This window comes from Sander lucioperca, chromosome 5, assembly GCF_008315115.2.
Source record: "Sander lucioperca isolate FBNREF2018 chromosome 5, SLUC_FBN_1.2, whole genome shotgun sequence".
Classification (NCBI taxonomy): domain Eukaryota; kingdom Metazoa; phylum Chordata; class Actinopteri; order Perciformes; family Percidae; genus Sander; species Sander lucioperca.
Genome location: NC_050177.1, coordinates 31,958,500 through 31,982,058, shown reverse-complemented (window position 1 = coordinate 31,982,058; position 23,559 = coordinate 31,958,500). Strand labels below are relative to the sequence as shown.

Below are 23,559 nucleotides of genomic sequence, written 5' to 3'. Positions count from 1 at the left end.
GGAACAGGAAAAGGGAGAGCCAGAGGAGTCTGGGGAGGTTGGAGAGAGGGCATGTGATGAAAGGGAGGGCTCTGACACAGAGAGGGAGATTCCAGAGGGTGAGGAGGATGACGAAGAGGGTGAGGAGGAAGAAAACCTACAGGGACAGAGAGAGGGACAGCCAGAGGGACAGCAAGTGGATCCATGTGGATCAAGTACTGCACCATCAGGTCTGTGATGAAGAAGGTTCTTACTATTTGCAAAGCAGTGCAGTTCCAATGTAATGGTAGGCCTGCTGTGTGTCCTTCAGATGCTGCTTTCTGCTGTTAATTCTTATTGGTGTCAGTATGGCTCTGTTTCTCTTTAATCAGATATAGTGAGGAGCTTTGGTTTGATATCTAGTGTCGAAAATCACTTTTTATTGAGTTTCCTTTTTCCTGAAATGCTCTGAGTGAATTTAATTTAAAGAAATGTTTACCTTTTGTTTTGCAGTTGTTTAGATTTATTCCCAGTTTAATATAATGCTGTTTTCTCCAAACTACTCTGAGTTGATTGTGTAGCTAGGAAGGAAATGGAACAGTTTTACAGCCTCTGCTTTGAGTTTTCCGACTGTTGTTTTAGTTGTGTGTGGATGTGAGGAAAACGAGAGGAGACAGCAGCTCCTGAATATCTCTGCTGCTTTGATTTGTACTGAACAGAATCCAGAGTGAGTCCAGCAGCCCCAGTGGACATCTGCTGGATTTCAGGACAAGAGAGGAATGGAGGAGGACAACCAGAACCTGGAGCAGCGGAGCAACAAGGTCCCCAGAAGACAAGCAGCAGACTGGGACTCTGATAGCAGCCATGTTCAGGTCAGTGTTCAGGGGGGTATCGCACAAAAGTAGAATTTATAAATCCAGGATAACTGATAAAGCCAGGCTTGACCTAGTCTAATCTGTGCAGCCTGGCTTGGTGTGTTTCACAAAGGCCAAGTCAGGATGAGGAGGAGAGACTAGGTCGAGTCAGGCTGAGGAGGAGAGACTAGGTCGAGTCAGGCTGAGGAGGAGAGACTAGGTCGAGTCAGGATGAGGAGGAGAGACTAGGTCGAGTCAGGATGAGGAGGAGAGACTAGGTCTAGTCAGGCTGAGGAGGAGAGACTAGGTCGCAGTAAGACAACTGCTTAGGGACGTCTACAAATTACAGAGATACAACAAAAATACAACAAATATTTATTAATTTAATAATTAAATAAGTTAATGTTTCCAAACTTACCTCAATTATAACTTTTCTCCTGCTAGTTATACTACAGCACTAACTTTAAAAAAGAAAGAAGTTAAATTAATAAATATTTTTGTTGTATGTCTTTTCGGTGTTGTAATTTGTAGACGTCCCTAAGCAGTTGTCTTACTGCAGCAGCAACAGCAGAGAGCAGAAGCCAACAGACAAGTGTTATTTACATAAACTTCTGGTGTCAGGGCATGAAGTTAACTTTTTTGACCACCAGCCACTGTGGCAGGTGGATTTTTAAATCCACCTGCCACAGGGACTTTTTACCAGCCAGTTTTTTTTTTGCGTCATAAAGGTGAAAAACAGGACTTGCTGTGTCTCTATGATCCTATCCTGTCCTATTGATGGTAGCCTACTGGTGGACATTGCGCCGTCATCACGTGCTGTAGTAGGGGGGCCCGCCTTGATAATCCTGCATAGGGACCCGGTGTTGGCTCGTTACGTCACTGCATATAAGAGATGACTGACAAAATCAGGAGTAACCTACGCGCACCACAACAACAACAAAACACTGGTGAATGCGCACCATAACACATGAATGTTTTTTGTATAGTTCTTAAAAATAAAAAAATAAATGAAAAGGAAACTTGTTTTGGGGAGAATAATACTTATTAATATTAATTAATTACTCTGGGCTGAGATTTTCGAGTAATCTTACCAAAAAGGCTCAGGATGCTGCAAATGTTGGTATAATATGAAAAAGGCTGGTGGATTTAAGACACAAAATAATTTATTGGATGAATCAAATATGAACATATCTGTCATTGTCAGTGGCTTGTTGATCTTTACATTGTTAGTTAATTTCCTATCCTGGCCTGGGACACATTCATACGGTTTAATAAAGTACTTATTGGTAAGGGTGCTCCGATCAGGATTTTTGGGGCCGATCACCGATTGCTGTGAGCCGTGTCGACCGATGCCGATGTCCGATCACCGGGTCTATTTGAAACCTTATATTTATCATATATTAATTTTAATATTCTTAACAACAATGCGTAAGTATTAAAATTAACAGAAGATAATGTATTGTGAATTGTCAACGGTTCACTTTTATTGACAGGAAACATTCCACTTCCTCTGTTAGAAACACACCTTAAAAAGCTTAGAGCTTAACATAGAGCTAAAGCCTTATTCAGAATAAATTACAAAAAAAACTGTCAGTGTGTTCTTCAGTGTGTCTTTAGTGTGTTCTGAGCAGGGTGGGGCCACTTCAATTTTTTACCAGCCACTTTTTCCAGAATTCAAATTTATAAAAGAGAGTGCACTATCATATTTTGAATTGCTTTATTAAATTATGTTTTATTATTAATACATATTTTATTAATATAATGTATTTATTATGTGTCAGTAGCTTGTTGATCTTTACATTGTAAGTTAATTTCCTATCCTGGCCTGGGACACATTCATACGGTTTGATAAAGGACTTATTGGACTTTAACTTATCATTGATTTTACAATAACGAGTGTAGCTCATGGATGTATTAAGTGTAGCTGTTTTCAATTTAGGTCATCCTGTACGTCTCATCTCCGGTTTTTCCTGCATCCACCGTGTGTGTGTGTGTGTGTGTGTGTGTGTGTGTGTGTGTGTGTGTGTGTGTGTGTGTGTGTGTGTGTGTGTGTGTGTGTGTGTGTGTGTGTGTGTGTGTGTGTGTGTGTGTGTGTGTGTGTGTGTGTGTGTGTGTGTGTGTGTGTGTGTCGTCAGTCGCGGGGTAGAACTGAGCAGCAGAGAGCCAACAGATTTAAAACGGCAGCAGCTTTCAAGCGACTTAAACATCGTTACAGTCTACATTGACGTTAAAATGTAAACAGGTTGGCAGGACGGTCTGAAATGTTGTGCACGGTCTTTCGCTGTACGTTTTGTCAATGCGCCACTTGTTTGAAAAGTACCTTCTCTTTTTCTTTACTTCGCCCTCAACAGCTTGTACATCCATAGCTACTGCTGACTCCGCGGCGGGCCTCTTAACACCGGGGATATGTCGCCACATTTTTTAACAGATAATTTTCCTTTCGTCTGTACCTCTGCTCAGCTAGTTAGCTAGCTAGTTACACGGCGGCGTCCCGGACTAGCGCTGAAAACTAGCTACTCGACTAGTCAAAGCCCCGGCTGTGAACGGTTTCATTTCCTGTAAGTTCTTCACAATAAAAGTCCTCCGTTATTTTCGTATTTGAATGTTTTTATTATGAGGCAGCAAAATCTGGAAATGTTAGGGATTCATTAGCAGTAACGTGACGTGATTCCTATAAGCATTGTGCATTCTTACTTAGCAGCAGCATTCTTTGACAAAATCTGGTTGGTGTGTAACTTAGCTGCGTATAGAACATTTTCTCACGAGTAGTGCGTCATCTGATCGGCCTTTATGGAGACCACCGATCAAACTATTTAAAGCCTTTATCGGCCGATAACGATCGGTTCCCGATCAATCGGAGCACCCTTACTTATTGGACTTTAACTTATCATTGCACTTACAATAACGTAGCTGTCCTCAATTTAGGTCATCCTGTAGGTCTCATCTGCGTTTTTTCCCGCATCCACCATGTGCGTTTGTGTGTATGTCTGTGCGTGCGTGTGTCTGTGTTTGTGTGTTTGTGTGTGCGTCAGTTGCGGGGGAAACGGAGCAGCCCGCCCGCTGCAGAGAGCTGACAATTTGAAACAGCAGCCGCTGACTTTAGAGTGAAAAAACGTTACAGCGTACATTGATGTTAAAATGTATACAGGTTGGCAGGACGGTCTGAAATGTTTTGCACGGTCTTTCGCTGTACGTTTTGTTGGTAAATGTTAGATGTTCGAGTCACAGACACGTCTCGTCTTCATATCAGAAACTAGGAAATTAATTTTACCCATTCTCACTCCCGCTTGGTCAGTGGCTGCACGTGGGATGCTGGGATTGTGTGAGTAATGAAAATGCGATAGGGGGCCCCGGCTGTCAATCAGTGTCTTCCAGTGATGCGGGCCCCTGATTGGACCAGGCCCGTAAGCAACCGTGTACCCTGCTTACCGATAGTTACGAGTCTGAATCACTCAATTCTCTTTGGCTATCCGCTAATGTGGCAGGTAGATTGACAGTTTCACCCGCCAATCACAAAAGTTACCCGCATTTGGCGGGTGGGCGGGTGCCAATTTCATGCCCTGTCTGGTGTACTTATAAACTTTCCAATCCATCATTTTATGAGTACATAACCTAGTTGTACTAGTGTAGAAGTTTGGTATCATTTCGGGCATTATTAGTGGGGTACCTTACTAGATACAAACGTGGATCCATTAGCCCCTGTGCTAAGCTATTCAGCTGATAATGCTAACTCTCCCAATGTTTGACCCAGGTGAAAAAAGCTTCTGGGGTTGTTTGGCTCGAGGTCATGGTGCAAAGGACCCTAGGGTAAAATTACTCCGAACGATCACTTTAATGAAGATTTTGCAGTTTTGTGGACCATGTAGATTGTATTTTCTTCTACTTCTTCAAGGATTGTGCTTTCCAGGCGATATCAGCATTTGGTTTGGTGAGATATTCATTCATGTAGCCGTCTGTTCCCTTCAACTTCCTTCCTTGTTTCAGTAGTGCAATTTAGTGTTTTTGGTTAACAAACCTCATTATAATGGCTGGTTTGTTGCTGTTATTTCTCTGGGGCAGAGGGTGACAAGCCTCAATGGCGTTACAGTCCAATCAGATGCCCTTGGACTGTAGAAAGGCTGCTACTTGATGCTCCACGGAGTCAGAAACCGACCCGTCTGGCTCCCGATCGTGGTCAGTGGTCACTGTTACTGCCTGTGCGTACGACTGAGGTTTTATTTTGAGCCCCGATACAATAACTTAATTCATTCTTGTGTAGGCTACTGCTCTAGATCAGCCACTCTGTTCTCTAGGAAGGCAAGCACGGTGGCCCAGTGGTTAGCACTGTGGCCTTACAGCAAGAAGGTACCGGGTTCAAACCCTTGTCATCCCGGGCCTTTCTGTGTGGAGTTTGCATGTTCTCCAGGTGTGTGCGTGGGGTTTTCTCCGGGTACTCTGGTTTTCTCCACCACTAAAAATATGTTCCTCTCTACTAAGCTAATGTGTGGTGAGAGTCTGGTATCGTAAGGCTGCCATGCATCACCCAGGTGGGTGCTACACATTGGTGGTGTTAGAGTCAAAGTGCTTTGAGTGTCTATGATAAAGCGTAAAATGTAATGAAATATTATTATTAAGTCTCTTGTGCTTCTCTTCATTTGAAGCTGGAGAGCCTTTACTTCCGCGACCAGGTCTGAAATGGATTTTTGCTGCAGCCTGACAGTGGTAATCTCTTCAGAGAGAAAATCAAGCGACCTCTTAATGTCGCTGATTTCCTCTATCGCTGGTTGCTTCTTCGGAGGCGTTTCTTTTTCACGTCTGATTCCAGAACGGTTTAGAATAGTTTGTTCCTTTGTTCAGACTAGGGCTGAACGATACATGAAATTGGCTCTGCAAAATAGTCTCAGGAAGGAAGTTGTTTAGGTGAAACATTTTCACCCCGATAGAAGAAACGCCATCTGCATGTTGACAGAGAGCAGACACACACACACACACACACACACACACACACACACACACACACACACACACACACAGAGGTAAGATGAAGCGAAGATACTCTAGGATAAATAGGTTTGAAATTATTTTTACAACGGAAATTAATTTTTTTGTTATTACAAAGTACTGAAAAAAGGTACCGTTGGGTACCAGAACCAAATTTCAGGTATCCATACCGGCACTGGTAAAAATGTGAACGGTAACCAACCCTAGCCACATGTAATATAAAATGAAGTTAATTGTTCACACAATAAGGTAAAATGAGCTATTTAAATGAGCTGCATACATGGCTGAACGTAATTTGCTCTCACCAGTGTATCACCCTGTGTAACATTACTTCACCCACAGCAATCCTGCTTCAATCGGTCCCAAAACATCCCAGTTAGATATAAAATGGCATAACGCTAAACATATTCTTTGTAAATCTTAAATCATGCCTTGTTGCATGATCAAAACATTGTTCTAAACTTTCCATTTTCAACGTGTAGCCCGCTAGCTCAAAGTTTGTTGTTGTTTCCCCGAGTTCTGCAAAGCGAGGAACATCTGGTGATTTTCTGGTAAATGAACTGTTGTTGATTGAGGCTACTGTGCATGTAGCTTGTAGCTCCAGTTAATGACTTTTGTGGCTTACATTTAAGTAGTTATTTCAGTTTTAATGCAGGAGATACTTCACACTCTGAAGTCCTATGGATTGGTCACCTCATCAGCCCTTGCATTTTCTCCATTCAAACAGAACATTTGAATATAGTAAAACATGGTGAACTATAATTCTCTTCCACCTCCCATTAGTTCTTCTAACCCTTGTATCATTATCTCTGCATGTTTCCCCCTTGGGTCTACCAAAGGAGTCCTCAGCAGACCTCAAGCTGGCGACCAGAGCAGGAAAGAAGGGCAAGAAGGCCGAGGAGGAGGAGCAGCCTGCAGCACCTCCTGCAGCTGCAGCAGTGAAGGAGGAAGAGGAGGAGGAGGAGGAGGAGCAACCTGCAGCCCCTCCTGCAGCTGCAGTGAAGGAGGAGGAGGAGCAGCCTGCAGCACCTCCTGCAGCAGCAGCAGCAGTGAAGGAGGAAGAGGAGGAAGAGGAGGAGTATGTGGTGGAGAAGGTTTTGGACCGCAGAGTGGTGAAGGGAAGAGTAGAGTTTCTGCTGAAATGGAAGGGGTTCTCAGAGTAAGTATGAGTCTATAATATTAATACTTGGTGTTCTTGGTCCTGATATATATATATATATATATATATATATATATATATATATATTAGTTTCTTGTTCATTTCGAAATTGCAGATAATCTACAGCATAAATTCTGGCATTGTATCATGCCCTCAAAGTTGAAGGTTTGGTATTTTGACACGAAGTTGCAGACAATCAAATAACCTTACAAAATGACAATAGAAAAAAGGAATAATACGAACTAGCAATTAGAGTGAGAATGTATTGCCTAAAAACAAAGCCTGAGGAGATTTTCTTCTGTCTGCACTCACCTTTCCAGTGAGGATAACACATGGGAGCCGCAAGACAACCTGGACCTCAACCTTATCACCGAGTACATGCAGAAACACAAGGAGAAGGAGGAGAAGAAGAAGGAGGGCAACAGGAAAGTTGTCAGTGAGGCCTCGGGAGACTCAGAGGAGCGAGCGAGCAAGAGGAAGAAGGAGGAGGTGAGTGAAGGAAAGAGGTTACTTCAGACTGAAGAGTCCCAGAAATCTAATCTCAATATTAATGAATATGAATACAGCTCAAAAAAGGGAGGAATTTAAATGATTTATTAAAAATGTAATAATAACATAACAATAATTAAAGCTGCAAGCAGCGATGGACGGGCCCTCGCGCCTCTGCGCGTGTCGGGGTTACTGGCGGACGCTGCTCCTTGCGACCGTGCATTTACACGTTACTCAGGCACTGCAAATCATCAATGAAAAGGGAACTTCCTGCTGAGTTCAACGATACCTCACACAAGACTCTACGTCATACAGTTCATTAGCTGTGAAAGGGGGCGTGGTTAAGTTATAGGGGGCGGGTCAAACCATCACCAATTAAAAAGGAACTCTCTGCTGAGTTCAATGACACCTCACACAAGACTCTACCTTAAACGGTTCAAATGTTATGAAAGGGGGCGTGGCCTGAGTAAGTGTGCGTGGTTAAAGTATAGGGGGCGGCTCAGTAGCACGTGTCGACCACACATAAGTTTCATGTAAATCGGATGATGTTTGTCATATAAGGTGCATTTCCTGTTGCCAGCGGTGGGCGCTATGACCAAAAGTAAATATGGCCTGTAGGTGTCCTCAGACCTGGACCCTTGTCAATTGTGAGAAAATTCGGGCAGATATGACAACGTACACTCAAGTTACAACAATTTCTTTGTTCATTGCTAAACACCCAAAATGGCCGCCACGCCCACACCGTCTGACAAAAAGGTTTTCTTTTAATAACTTCATCTTTAAGGTTTTGAGAAGATACAGACCAAGTTTGAAGTCCATCGGATGAAATCTCTAGGAGGAGTTCGTTAAAGTATATCACCTTGACTTTTAGGCCTACTTCCTGTTGTCACTAGGGGGCGCTATGACTTTAAGTAAATATCGGCCTTTATTTGTCCTCAGGGTTGGACTCTTATGAATCCTGAAAGGTTTCGAGCCAATTGGACAATGTACACTCAAGTTAAGCCCAGTTCCTGTTTTGATGGCGAAACGCACAAAATTACCGCCACGCCCTATGATGAAAAGTTTTTCTTTTAACAACTTTTCATCTTTAACGTCTTAAGATGGCACAGACCAGATTTGAAGTTGATCGGATTAAATCTCTAGGAGGAGTTCGTTAATGTGGAAATAGCCAAAATCGCACTAATTTCGAACTTTGAAATCAAAGTGGCGGACTTCCTGTTGGGTTTAGGGTATGGCTCCAATGACGTTTATTGTACATTTTGACATGTTACATATGTGTACCAACTTTTGTGAGTCTACGTTAAACGCACTGCAGGGGCTCAATTTTTTTTAACTTTGTAGGGGGCGCTAGCGAGCCATTTTTGTGCGCCTATTCCCGAAACCCTTAAAATATGTAAATTTTCATCAGACTTGATGCGACCGTCAATTTTGGTGAGTTTTTCAATATGTTAAGCCCCTCAAAAAGCCAATTAATTTGGTGTAATAATAATAATTCCTTCAGTTTCAATAGGGCCTTTGCCGCTGTCGGCGCTCGGGCCCTAATAAAGGTATTTTAAAATAACTTTGAATGCACCACAAGGTTTACCCGTTTCAAGTTAACGCAACATTTACGATATATTGTGCAGCCCTAGCTACAACTGTTAATTTGTGCAAATGATTAGTAACCTAATCCTTGAATGGTATGATTATGACGGTTTCAGTTCAGAGCAGTGGTCAGTTAATGTATATTTTTAGGCTGCTTACATATTCAGTCAATCCGTGATCGTCTGCCACGCTTTCTCTCTCTGTTTCATTGCAACGGTCCTGTTTCCTTTTTATAAATAATGGGCCTCATTCACCAATATCTTCCTAAGTTTTCTCTTAAACATGATCTTAAAAAAGTCCCTAAGAGTAGTCTACATTGGATTCATGATGTGTTTTTAAACAACAGAATTGTTGGCACCTGTGTTCTTAGGATTGATGAATCCCACGTCTTTGTAATGATGAAATGAAAGCACATGCCAGTTGTTCCTAATTAGCATAAGAAAACGCCCCGCAAATTCCCATATAAGGACGTGCATAGAAGTGATAAGTCTACCTCCTGGGTAGCGGTAGACTGCGTTCAGGAGATGGTTGTCGGAGTCGCAGATGACTTGTACATTGCAGTGGTGGAGGAAGTACTGAATGTTAGTACTTAAGTAAAAGTACAAACAATATAACAGACATATTTACTTTAGTAAAAGTCGAAGTAGCCTACCACAATGACAACCCTACTTAAGTAAAAGTAAAAAGTACCTGATTGATGTACTTTAAGTATAAGTAAAAGTACTTGCATAACGAGTTATTCTCTTAATCTTATTTGCATATTACCATTTTAAATGGTAATATGTCCACTACCACAAGCAAGGCCTGGCTTTTAAAAATAGTTCCTATCCTAACCAGCTTAAAACAGAAATATGTTGTTAGAATCAGAATGCGGTTGGTTTTATTCATGGATGTTTTTCAAATAAAGTGTGTAAAGCAGCAGAAATGGGGAGGAGTTGTGAAGAGGTCCAGCCAAATAAATACGATATGAACGCGTCTTTCGATGCCTGGCGGAGGAGTAAACGACGCTGTGGAGAGAAATAGATGGCAACTATGATTTAAAATCGGGAATAATAAAAAACAAACATTTTCATTTTCACTTTTACCGGAGGCTGTATTACCGAGGGTCAGCGGCGCAGCGCCCGGGCTCTGGAGCACCGGAGTCGGCTTGGAAGCCGATGAAGAATCGGCGGTGCCCCATATATACTGTATCTATGGCAACCAAACTTCAGTGGTGAGACAAACTTGTGACAGTCAGGAAGACGTTTTGGCAGGGGGAAAAACTCAGAAGAAAATGTAACGGAACGTTGTAGAAATGTAGTGGAGTAGAAAGTATAGATAATGCTGCAAAATGTAACAAAGTAAACGTCAAAAGTATGCACTATTGGTTCTACTTAAAGTAAAGTACAGATATGTGAAACATTTACTTAAGTACAGTAACGAAGAATATGTACTTTGTTACATTCCACCACTGCATTTTGGCCCTGTAAATAGCGCGATCAATCACCAAATAACGCAGGATTTAATCAGTTTAATTACTGATGTAAATTGCAGTCTTAGTGTTTCTTTGCATACTATGATTTTTCTTTCAACAGATTAGAAATACATTACAGTACAATACTATCATTGTAAACGACTGTAGAATTAAATAAAATGCAGTAACCAATTATTTGGAGCAAACTGTCATCACTCAAATGAAGAGCTGTATAGTAACGAATAGGGATTTGACTATAATTCGAATATTTAAAAAAATGATATTCGAACGAATATTAGGCAGCCCTTAATATTCGAATTTCGAACCTGTTATGGGCATTCTTTTTTGTAAATGTGTTTGCTTGTAAACCTTGTTTTCAATTCAGATTCCGAGGCTTTTTCACGCAACTTCGAATATGATTTTACCTAACACTATTTAACATTTTTTAATTGAAAATCTTTTGCTATGTTTACACCTCACGTCCACACTACTGAGGTTAGCAGAGTTTCCCATACATTGGTTCTACTTGGGTGCACCGCCCAGGTAGATAAAATCTGAATTAAATTTTCTTTCCAAACAACGGTGAATTATTTACAGCGCAGACAGACCAGCTGCCTCCAGCCCCTCCCCCTCGCAAAGTTGTGTGCCGCATGCATGACGGCGTCAACGTTGCACTTGCTCAGAGAGGCTATCGTTGTAGTAGCATGCTGCTGGTGGTCTTGAAATTAACTGTACTAATAAAACCTTAGAAACAACAGGGCCACGCAGCTGTGAAAGCTCCCTGAACATCATTTATCAGAGTCTGGTTGTTACCCCTCTCCGCGGCAGGCTCCTCCGCTTCATGTCTTTATAATGGAGCTAGCTAACCGGAGCTAACCGCTAATCACAGCTAATGGTTGCTAACCGAGCCTTCAGTTCTCCGTGCCTGTATCAATTAACTGTATTTATGGACCCGAGACTGAATAAAACTCTTAATTTTATTAAATTGGCTGTAAAAGTTTTAAACTACAACTCAGAGTTGTTTGAATGACAGAAATCTGCTCAGATGAGAACTTAATGAGTGCAACAGGACATGTATAGTACAGAACAGTAGGCTATGTTTAGGAACCCCACGGATTAATACACTTCAAAAAATGAACAATGATCGAACAAACAAAATGAACAATAATTTACTTTAGATATTCCTAGTCTTATGTGATTTAATAGGAGTTAGGAGGAAACAGTGTTGAGATTAATAATAACATGTCATTTTCTGTATGGAGTATAGTATTATGGGTATTTTATCTGCTGAGCTGTTAACATTTGGCAACAAAAAAATAATGATGTAATTGTCAAAGCACATTATGGGTAAACTTTTTCGTCATCTATACATAAATTGCAGGAACGTCTGTCTGTCTGTCCATCTGTTATGTGCATATCTCTCGAACCGTTAGTCCGATGGATTTCAAACTTGAGAGGTGTCTTGCTACGGGCACGAGTAAGTGCATTGCCAAGTTTGACGTTGTTCAGATTAGAAATGCAAAAGATATTGTTAAATATATAGGTAAAAGAAGCACACATTGGCTTTTGTCGCTCTAGCCGCTGGCCACTCCCCCTCTCAACCTGATGACCAGAGACAGAGAGCAGCGGAGCTTTGGCAGCTAAAATGTGACATACACCTCAGACCCACAAAAATGTGCAAAGTTGCACTTTGGACTGTCTTTAACTTTGAATAAACAAACGACAATTCCCGAATTTAAGGACGTTTCAGAATCCCACACATGCAAAGCACAACCACAGACAACAAGTGGCAGACAGAGCGTGATGCCACTTATAGGCAGGCTATCTATCTTATAAAGCAAGATGTATCTGTATATACAGTATTGGTGTCCGTGTTTAGGGAGGGAAGGGAACCTGCACATCAGCAGACGCCACATGCAGGACGCTTTAGAACAGCGGGGGGGAGGGGGACTCTTTTCCTGCTATTGTATTAAATTGCTGTGAGCTGGCAGAACATAACGTAATCTCTGAGATTATTCCTTCAGAGTTGAACCAGGCAGATACATCAGTTTTCATCAGACTCACCCTGGGTCAGGTTAATTGAGTCGCCAAAATACCCCCGTGAATCAAATCCCCTACTTCACCGTTAACAGTCAAGCCACTAAACCTGTATGGAAATCGAAAACACGTCTGCTGAAATGTTAAATTCCTTAACGATCCGACACGAGACAACACCGTCTCTCTCTCTCTCTCTGTCTCTCTCTCTCTCTGCGTGCGCGCACACACACACACACACACACACACACACACACACACACACACAGTCCGGTCCTGGTGGTTGATGAACACATATATGTGCTGATTAGCTCTCATAACGAGCCAGATGGGTAGCACACTGCCATGAGTCCATGACGCTAATGTATGATTACTCCACATTGTCATTATGATATTTTGTGATTACATTCTGAATCTGCAGCGTTTTCTGTCAGGTAAATATAGTAGTAATGTCTTCCTCTGATGCTACTGTAGAAGTAGCCTACACTGTAAGTAAGTAGTAGGCTATACAGTGGAGGTGCATATTAAGTGGTGTGGGGTCCTTCTGTAAATAATTTTGGGGTACAATTTGGTTTTGATGAATTCTACAAGCAGCAATACCACAGGCCCAGTAATCGCCCGTTCCAAACAGGCACATTGGGGGGGCGGCTGTGGCTCAGTGGTAGAGCGGTTGTCTGCCAATCGGAAGGTTGGTGGTGCGATCCCTGGCCCTGTAGTCCCATGTCGAAGTGTCCTTAGGCAAGACACTGAACCGAGTTGCCCCCGATGCTGTGCATTGGAGTTAGAATGTGTGTGAATGTTTATCTGATGAGCAGGTGGCACCTTGTACGGCAGCCTCAGCCACAGCGTATGAATGTGTGTGAATGGTGAATGGTTCCTGTACTATGTAAAAGCGCTTATAGTCATTAAGACTAGAAAAGCGCTAGGCTATATAAAAACAGTCCATTTACATTTTCAACGGGCACTGCACTAGTTTGTTTAAAATTTAACGAGCAATTTGTTTTTTAGCAAAATACTGAAAGCAGCAGAACTGAATTGGCTACATTTTAATATCTGTTTATTTATCACAAGTTATATCATTATCGCGATATTCAACAACGTTACGGCATATCGCATATTTTCCTCATATCGTGCAGCCCTAATAACTACCCTGAAATTGTGTCAGATGCCGCATAGTGTCGCAATATTTTCATCTGTATGTGTCATCTTTTATTCTAATTTGTTTAATATGTAAATAGTTTTTTCTTTCTAAATGATCTGATAATGTTGTGTAGTCATTGTTTCACCTTCGTTTGACTAGTTTATAACTGAACCCATTATTACTAAACCTAGTCATCACGCACCGCGCCGTCACATCCTGCACCACACACCACCACCAGTAAATTCTCAACCTGTGGGAAACACAGGTTTGTGTCAGAGCCCGATGGCTTCCATAGTAACATGTCTGCAACCAGAAAAACTTGTATGTATTTCAAAAGGTTTTAATGATGTTTAAATGATGCAAAATACCCAGAATGTGTATGAAAGGTTTGTTATTTTAAAGTTACCATGGAATTTCTAAGAGAGTGAAATGTTTTAGTTTTTAAATTCATTTGAATGGGGAAACTTGCCTGAAAAATGTAGAATATTTTGGAACTTATAAAAGTTATGAAAAGTGCATTTGCTTCCATAATAACATGTCTGCAACCAGCACATATTTAACTTCATTTTGTCATAACTTATTGTATGAAGAGTGAAAATTGTGAGTGAGAGCAAGTCCAGGGTTTAAAGAAGGTTGTTCACTAACTCTCTCTCTCTCTGTTTGTCTGTTGCTATAGAAACGGAGAGGAGAGGGACCCAAACGTCACCACTGTCAACACTGTGACAAATCCTTCACAACATCTAGATATTTAAAGATTCATCAGAGAGTTCACACTGGGGACAATCTACACAGCTGTGATCAATGTGGGGCAGCTTTCACACGACAGAGTACCCTAAAAATACATCAACGCATTCACACTGGAGAGAAGCCTTACAGCTGTGATCAATGTGGGGCAGCTTTCACACTACAATGTAACCTAAAAATCCATCAACGCATTCACACTGGAGAAAAGCCTTACAGCTGTGATCAATGTGGGGCAGCTTTCACACTACAAAGTACCCTAAAAATACATCAACGCATTCACACTGAAGAAAAGCCTTACAGCTGTGATCAATGTGGGGCGGCTTTCACACTACAGAGTACCCTAAAAAAACATCAACGCATTCACACTGGAGAAAAGCCTTACAGCTGTGATCTATGTGGGGCAGCTTTCACAATACAGAGTACCCTAAAAATACATCAACGCATTCACACTGGAGAGAAGCCTTACAGCTGTGATCTATGTGGGGCAGCTTTCACACTACAGAGTACCCTAAAAATACATCAACGCGTTCACACAGGAGAGAAGCCGTACTGGTGTGAACAATGTGGGGAAACCTTTTCTGAGAGTGGGGCCCTTAAAACACATCGACACATTCACACTGGAGAGAAGCCTTACAGCTGTGATCTGTGTGGTAAAACTTTTTCTCATAGTAACGGCCTTAAATCTCACCAGCGCATTCACACTGGAGAGAAGCCGTACAGCTGTGATCTATGTGGTAAAACTTTTTCTAGGAGTGATTCTTTAAAAAGCCACCGACGTGTTCACACTGGAGAGAAGCCGTACTGGTGTGAACAATGTGGGGAAACGTTTTCTCACAGTAGTAACCTTAAATCTCACCAGCACATTCACGCTGCCTCGTTGTGAACATGTTTCAGAGCCAAGCTGTGTCCTCCTGCCTCCTCCTCATGCCCTGATAGTTGTGTTGTTATTTTCTGATCTTCTCTCCACGTTGAAGGCTGACCAGCAGTAACTTTATCTTCTGAACAGCATGTATGTTATCTTGGCTACGACTACACATTACGCTCCCTCCTCTCTTTAAAAGAGAAACGACAACCTGACGAATAAATAAAAATGTTGTACATTGTCATGTTTCCTGTATTGAGTAGGCTATCATTGCCAAACTTATATAACATAACCCTATACCTTCTTAAAAGCGAGGAATAATATCCTGTCTCCTTCGTATAGCCCCAGTTGGGGCTGTGCTGGACACTGCAATCTGGGCATCTGGCACCAGAACCCTACCGGCTAAAACAATGTTGCAGAATTTTCCTGCTGTGTATAGTAGGGTCCCCCCCCTGATCAATCCAATGGAGCGCTCCACCATGGCCTGTTCGTGTACATGTGCACTGTTGTACCGGCCAATAGAGGTCTTTTAAAAGAGCCAGATCTGCCATTGCTGATAAGTGATCAACTGATGACTTCTCCTTCTCCTGTTAAACTGATTATATGCTGCACCGCAAGTCCACACTGACTCGAAAACTTGCGTACACGAGTTCAGACCAGACGTGAGATTTTATCGCAGCCTACGCTCACGTTCAAATTGCGTAGGAATTGGCGTACGCCCATCCTACGCCTGTTTTAGGTATTACGCACGTTTCATAAATGAGGGCCAATGTGTTTAAACTGCGTCTGTGCCACTGCCATCTTGGGACAGACAACTGATCTTAAAGACTCAGAAAAAGATTGTTGTACTGCTTTTGGATGTTCATGTGAAAGAAATGCTAAACTAAGCAACATGGAATAACATTTCACGGATGAAAAATGTGTTTTACAATATTATACTATTACTAAAGTGTTGAATTTAATATCACAAAAGGTAACATTAATCCTTCTTTTAAGCTAACAGTAAGTTAAATGACTGTCCTGAAACTGAATTGAGCTAATGCTAGCTTGTGTCAGGTCATGTATGTTTTATTTAAGTGATTATTAATATCTCAGTAAGATGCTGAAAACGATGTTTATGTGTGTCACTGAACAGTTCCTCACGTCATTCCCCATAGACCCCCATGTGAAAAAATCCAAACTTTAAATCAGAAATATATAAATATTTACAGTCTGGTACAAAAAAAACGGTTTTGGTCTATGAAGCTAATTTCACACTTCATAACAACTGTTTATATAACTCACCTGTTTAAATTTTATCAAGGCTTAAATCAGCAGACTGTCACTAGCTTCAAAATATCTTGAAAAAGTTTGGTAAGAATACCTGCATTTTTAATTTAATCAAGTATCCTGTATTATAAATTCATGTCTGGCATTTGTAGTAAACCGCTTGAAAATCAGTTGGAAATTCAGGGAGAAATTATTATTTTAATTGTGGATAGACCTTCTGCCTCCATAGACACACATGCATTAGGAGGAGCACAATGTTCATTAGGAAATGGTCGCCATGTCAACATGTCGCTCCAATAAACAGCAGCGGCCAATGTGGTATCTACGTATATTTATGTATTTATGGTATCCCCGAGGCTTCTTCAGTGGATTAGACACATGAGAACAGCTGGTTGTATTCGGGGGGGAGTTTGCGAGCTTTTGGCCAATTCTGGGATTTTTAACCCATGTATAATCATTTGTTTTATTAATTTGATCTGTCCTCTTCTTAAATAAACTGAATTGAATTGAACTTCGACATTTAGTTTATTCTTATTTTACAGGTTTAATCTTTTTTATGACACTCTTATGACATCATACTTAAGTTTATCACAAACATTCAACATCAACACATCTGGAGATACATGGTTTTCATTGGACAGGAAGGGAAAAAACTAATCTGAAAAGTAACTAGAAAATGCATTTCCTGCAGAAAATTCTTCTGAATGCTGAAAAGCTAAATTGCTAAAGTTTAACTAGATTGCTGGCTTTAATGTGAAAGAAGGTGAAGCAGTAAGAATAGTTGGAATAGTTTAAATTAGTTAAAATTTCATTAACATGTTAAATAACACCAAACATGATATAGTGGAATATTTAAAGGTTTTCTGAAAGCTGTCACTACACTGAATTGCAGCCTTCAATGTGAAGAAGAAGGTGAAGTTGTGTAAAAAATGTGCAAAAGTGGAAACTGTTCTAATTAATATGAATGTCTTTAAAATTTGAATAATACTAACATTGTATGAAATATCTGCAACACTGAACTCTATCGATCTGCGCTCTTTTCTGAGCAACAGTGTGCTCCGTTAGTGTCTCCTCTATAGTTCGGTGGGCTCGGAGAGAATCGGGGCTGAAGTTGTAATTAATTATTATTTATTAATAATTGCATTTTTCATTTGGTTCGGTTTGCGTCACACTGCACTTTATTAAATGCAGCAAACACTGTAAACACACGTCACGTGGTGGAAGCAGTCGCTTGTTGATTGGACAGAATATCAGAGGGAAACTCTCCGAAATAATGAAGCTCCACTACATTTCTACCGTGTTGGCTTCTCTGGTTCTGCTTTAGTGTTTGTCATATTTTAGAGGAAGGTGAACAATGTGAGCAGCTGACAGTGTTGGCTGTATCATTAAATGTCTTTATTTGTGTTAAAGAGGAGTTGGAGCAGAGTGTCTGTTAAAACCTAGGCCACTGTTTGGAGCTAACTGTAATATTACTGGAAGCTGACTCGCTAGAAAAATGTTTATGCAGTATAACTCTGTAAATTGAAAAAAAAACGCCTGCTGAGAAACGAGTTTCAGGCATTCACATTTGCTGGAGGAACTAACTTGCACACACATTACATATGGATCTGAAAGTTATCATCCCTTAAACCAGATATTTAAGTCTGTAAACTGTGTGAAAGGTGGAAACTGCAGACTAGTAAATGCTCTGTTGTTGGTCCACTTCCTGTGTTTGGGTCAGATCGCGTTCTCACCTAGTCTGGCTATCACCAGACCAAGCTCAATCTTTTCAGATTGAACAGGGTGAAATCAAATCACCGTCAGATGGGGCTGGGTTTAGTTCTCACCTGAAGTGAACCGAACTCTAGTTCACTTGGAAGAGAACCGAGACCCCTGTTATCAAGTGGACCAGAGTTCAGATGAGCTTTCACACCACCCCAAACCAACTGACTATCAGACCAAACCCTCCAGAGTTCATTTATAACGGACCAAACTGCTCAGGTGTGAAGGAGACCTTAGGTGGTGTGGCGTGGCGTTTCTGTTGCGTGTCAGTTGCGTGGTGGCTGCGTGGCGTTTTCTTTGTCTTTACACACCAGAAACGTGTCTGACGCGGTGCTGCTGCTGCTGCTGCTGCTGCTGCTGCTAGCCTTGTCTGTACACATGTATGTTTCCCATTGATAAAATGAAATAAGCACTAGTATAATTCATGGTAAACATAAATATATACTGATTTGATTACAGCAATGACAACATCGGCAGTATTGATGGCAAAATAGGCTACAGAATATTTTGTTCTGTATTGACAGGTGCAATATTTGAAAATCAATACTATATTTTTTTTAAATTACATTTATATCTGCATTTATAGTCTCCTTCCGACCAAGCAGTTACAGGAACGTAGATATAGGAACAGTCCACTTCTAAACAGTTCTACTAACTACTCTCCCCCAAAACCGTTTTTCCATTTGCATTCCCACTGGCCAAGTGGCCATAGGAACTGGTAGGAGGGGTAAGGGAGTGACGCCAGCACGGAGACGGTCTTTATAGCGTTGTCACTTGACTTTAGCGCCACATACAAACACCCTTTTGTACTAGCTCACTGGAGATTTTCCCGAAGATTTTAATGTTTCTTGTGGATCCTTCCAGGTCCCTCTGCACCTCTTCGGTGGCCTACATGGCCAGCAGCGCCTGAACCTCCACATCAGTCCTCTTTTCAGAGTTCAGCATTCCGTCCATTCTCGTAGTAATTCACGTAGTCAAGTAATTCAAGTATGTTTTGCTAACACAGACGGCATGGCTTTTACAGATGGCACACTGTGGGGGCGTGACTAGGTCATTATGCAGGAAAGGGAAAAGACCCTGCCCTGAAGTAGGAGCTGAAAGAGTTACAGGAACTGCAGTCAGAGGAACTTAATAATCCCCAAATTGGTCTAGTCGGAACAGGAGAAAAAAAGGCTTCTAGGAACGTTATGTTCTAGGAACTGCAAAAATCCCTCCGGTCGGAAAGCGTCTTATGTCAAAACCTAGAGACTTTCAAACATCAAAATGTCATTTATTAAATGTATTTGTGTCAAAATGACATATAAACAACTTTTTGTATTCTATTTTGCCTGGAAACGCTTCCAACACGCTTGCGTGTCAGGCTAAAAATAGGCGTTGTGATATTTCTGTCGTGCCGCGCTCCACTTTATTCCTATGGGTGACGTCAAGTGACTTCATCCCGGGAAGGCTGCGCTGCATTTGAAAAAATGCTGTTCCTCAAAAAGCTTGCCAATACCTATCTTTATGCAAATTAATCAGTTGAACACGAAGCGACTATCCAATAGAAGTAGAGCACAGGGGAGACTGGGGGAAGATCTGCAGCATGAGACGTGCGTGTCACACAGGCAGTGTGTTAGCTCTAACCTGTTAACATGGGAGCTAAAATAGAAATGGACACGCCACGCAGCTAACACACTCACGCCACACAGCCAGAAAAGGCACAAATTGTTGCAGAAAATGAAGTGTTTGATGTTTAAAATACTCAACCCCCCCAATGTTGAACCCAAAGTTCCCCCCTTGCGTTCAACATCATCAGTATTCAGCCTGAGGTGGATCTCCTCATGTTATTTTGCCTCACAAAGTCATAATTATGACTTTCCATGAGTATTTGATTAATGTTCCTAACACTTGATTCATTCTGTGTTGTTGTTAGTTTTCTCCTGTTGGTCTCTTTCATACTTTTGCTCAACTTGCTCATCAGTGTTGTGCATGAACACGCTAAAAGAGCCTGTTCATTAAACCTTTTCAGACTGAAGGCTTTAAAAATCTATCATTTTAATCTTGTTGCACACCATAATAAGATCATTTCAAATAGAGGTTTAAAAACAAGCACATATCGGCCAAATATTGGCCAAAATAAATCGGCAGCATTAATCGGCCATCGGCTGACCCTGATTTCTAAAGATCGGCATCGGCCAGAGAAAACCCATATCGGTAGACCTCTACTTGTAACAGAGTATTTCTACACTGTGGTAGCCTATTGCTACTTTGACTTTAATCTTTAGTTTAGTTTGGTCACTTTTTATTTCACTTTAATTCTGCTCAACCTGAGGCAGATTATTTTGATGATGAAGACATGAACATGTGTCTTGTTTGCTCTCTCTCATCTTCTCTTCAGAAACAACCGTTCAAACACAAGCTAGGAGCTACGATCACTTTTTGGCAAGTGGAAACGTGCATTTTATGGATGTATTGCTTCTTAAAGAATGTATTTAAACTGGTTAAGTTCTTGTGGGCTATAATCTGTCAGATATAATTGAAATACAGTATTTTTGAGGTAGAAACAACCTTTTAGTGTAAAGGTAGGGGCTGTGATCACTTTTTGGCAGAACAGCAGAAGCGCGTGTCCCTCCCTCCCGCTCCAGGTGACTGATGGACGGACAGGTGCTGCTTTGGTAGCACTAGGGTTCAAACCTTTCTGCCTGATGTCTGTCTCATCTTATTGCTTTTCCTGTCTTTTATTCCTGTTGGCCAGTCAGACTCTTAAAGTTTACCTATTGGCCTCTAAACACATCTTCAAACTGCTGCTGATTCAACAGAGCTCTGTAGCAGCTAAACAACTGCTGCTGGCAGCCGGCGTCCCGGAGCTCAGTTGTTGTTTCTAAAGTTTTTTTGGAGCCGGTACAGAGCTTTGAAAACATTAATTTACTGTCAGCAGTTGTCAGAGGACGCAGGGAGGGAAACAAGAACTAAAAACACAAACTCTCAAAACCAAACTACCAATACTAAATGCTTCAAATGAGTGTCCATCTGAGTTAAAGGAGAGTGGTTGGAGAATGATTAGCATGTATTACTGTTGGTAGTTCTCAGGTCAGAACAACAGCAGAATGTTCTCTGAGTTCACATCAGTGAAAAACAGGGAGGGTCAAAACTGGTCGGACAGCTTTGATCAACTTGGCCGTGGTACATTTGAGTTGTTTGAACTTTTACTGCATTACAGAATTACCATAAGATCATACTGTACTGCAGTAAAAGTATCAATACACACAAGTTAAAGTTTGGCTTTGATATTCTTACTTTTTAACTAGTTTTATCAGCTAAATGTACTTAAAGTATCAAAGTAAAAATAACGAGTGCAGTTAAAATGTCACCTGTGTGTGTGTGTGTGTGTGTGTGTGTGTGTGTGTGTGTGTGTGTGTGTGTGTGTGGGGGTGTGAACACGCAGGGGTGTGCGTGAGAGAGTGAGAATGAGGAAGATGGCAACGTAACTATGCAGGTGGTTACACCACACAAGAGTTGAAGATGGCGAGGGAAGCCATGAGAGTTGAGATTCTTTGAAACTTAAGCATACGTTGCAGCCATAAGGTATAAAATTGATAATGCAGCACCTAGGTTGGTGTGGAGTTGAGATAAGTTACATAGTTGTTTGTACTTTTACTGCATTACAGAGTTACCATAAGATAATTCTGTACTGCAGTAAAAGTATCAATACACACTGTCAAATTACTTTGTTAGTAAGCTAAATGTACTTAAAGTATCAAAGTAAAATTACAGAGTGCAGTAGAATGTGTGTGTATGTGTGTGTTTGTGTTTGTGTGTGTGTGTGTGTGTGTGTGTGTGTGTGTGTGTGTGTGTGTGTGTCAACATGCAGGGGTGTGCGTGAGAGAGTGAGAATGAGGAAGATGTTAATGTAACTATGCAGGTGGCTACACCACAAGAGTTCAAGATGGCGAGGGAAGCCATGAGAGTTGAGATTCTTTCAAAGTTAATCATACGTTGCAGCCATAAGGTAAAAAAAAATTGATAAAATAAGAATAAAATTGATAATGCAGCACCTAGGTTGGCGTGGAATTGAGCTAAGTTGCACTAACATCTGATCTGTGCAGTCAAAGACTATGTGAGTGTCAGGAAGGACATGTAGATGTGTTTGAGTGTGTAAGAGAGGGCGTGTCTGTCATCAGTGAAAAATGTAAGGAGTGTCAGAACTGGTCGGACAGCTTGGTGATACATTTACTGTAATTAAAACACAGCCATCTTATAACACTGAGACAGACTTGGTTTGACTGAAAGCTGTTTACACAGTCCATGTATCAACTGTCTCAGAGACTCTGAGTCCTTCGATGGACCTGCTCAGTGTGTCTGATGGAAAGAGCTGAGTCACTGTTTTCACTATTTGTGACATGTTAGAGAGGAATGAGAGACTGTGTGCTGTGATGAAAAGCTTGTTGTAGTGACAGAGGCCATCTCTCTCTCTTTAAATGAGTGTCCATCTGAGTTAAAGGAGAGTGGTTGGAGAATGATTAGCATGTATTACTGTTGGTAGTTCTCAGGTCAGAACAACAGCAGAATGTTCTCTGAGTTCACATCAGTGAAAAACAGGGAGGGTCAAAACTGGTCGGACAGCTTTGATCAACTTGGCCGTGGTACATTTGATCCTAAACCCAGTTGTTCTTTGACAGTGAGTTGTTTGTACTTTTAGTGCATTACAGAATTACCATAAGATCATTATGTACTGCAGTAAAAGTACCAACAAATGACTTTGTTAGTACAAGTTAAAGTTCTGCCTTGAAATTGTTACTTTGGTAAAAGCAGAAAAGTATTATCAGCTAAATGTACTTAAAGTATCAAAGTAAAATGACAGAGTGCAGTAAAATGTCGCCCTGTGTGTGTTGTACTATAATGTATGATGACAGCTTATCTGTTTCTGACGCTGGTTAGATCACAATAAAAATTCAAACGTCTCCAACACGCAACACAGGTAAGTAACAACAGCATTAATTAAACCTCAGGCAGTTAAGAGGGAGGAAAAAGAAATAAAATCTGATTGGCTGACATCTAACACCAGTTGGACAGGTTTTGACGTCGCTCTGATATTGTTTTAGACATGGACTGAGGTATGCCGGTGTCCTCGGATCAGATGCACACAGACACCAGGACGGACACAGAAGAAAAGAGCAGCCTCGTGTTTCCTCGACACATGAAGGTGGAAAGAGTCTGTTCGTAGACCTGAAGTGAGTTCAACAGGTAAGAATCCTACCAGAGGAATCTAAATGTCTGATAATCAGGATCACT

General features: G+C 41.3%; 4 protein-coding genes across 4 annotated transcripts in view; all 4 read left to right on the top strand.

The window, feature by feature from the left end:
• The window catches only part of LOC116038066 (NACHT, LRR and PYD domains-containing protein 3-like), a 1,733,742-nt gene that overhangs the window by 936,781 nt on the left and 773,402 nt on the right, over positions 1–23,559 (top strand). The gene's annotated exons all lie outside the window — the stretch shown is intronic.
• Positions 1–23,559, top strand: part of LOC116034665 (NACHT, LRR and PYD domains-containing protein 12-like) — a 575,637-nt gene that overhangs the window by 308,940 nt on the left and 243,138 nt on the right. The window lies entirely within an intron of this gene.
• Positions 1–23,559, top strand: part of LOC116040282 (zinc finger protein 436-like) — a 188,047-nt gene that overhangs the window by 119,446 nt on the left and 45,042 nt on the right. The window lies entirely within an intron of this gene.
• Positions 184–15,639, top strand: LOC116037818 (zinc finger protein 239-like). Its single transcript, XM_036001508.1, has 3 exons — positions 184–209; positions 791–830; positions 14,329–15,639. Exons 1-3 carry the CDS (start codon positions 184–186, stop codon positions 15,277–15,279), a joined length of 1,017 nt encoding a protein of 338 aa, XP_035857401.1. The 3' UTR covers positions 15,280–15,639.

Excerpts from the sequence above, each read along its gene's own strand:
- LOC116037818 (XM_036001508.1), top strand. The coding sequence starts at position 184 with ATGTGGATCAAGTACTGCACCATCAG. Across the intron at positions 210-790 it reads ATCAAGTACTGCACCATCAG|ACAAGCAGCAGACTGGGACT; the intron begins GTCTGTGATGAA and ends GGTCCCCAGAAG. Across the intron at positions 831-14,328 it reads CTGATAGCAGCCATGTTCAG|AAACGGAGAGGAGAGGGACC; the intron begins GTCAGTGTTCAG and ends CTGTTGCTATAG.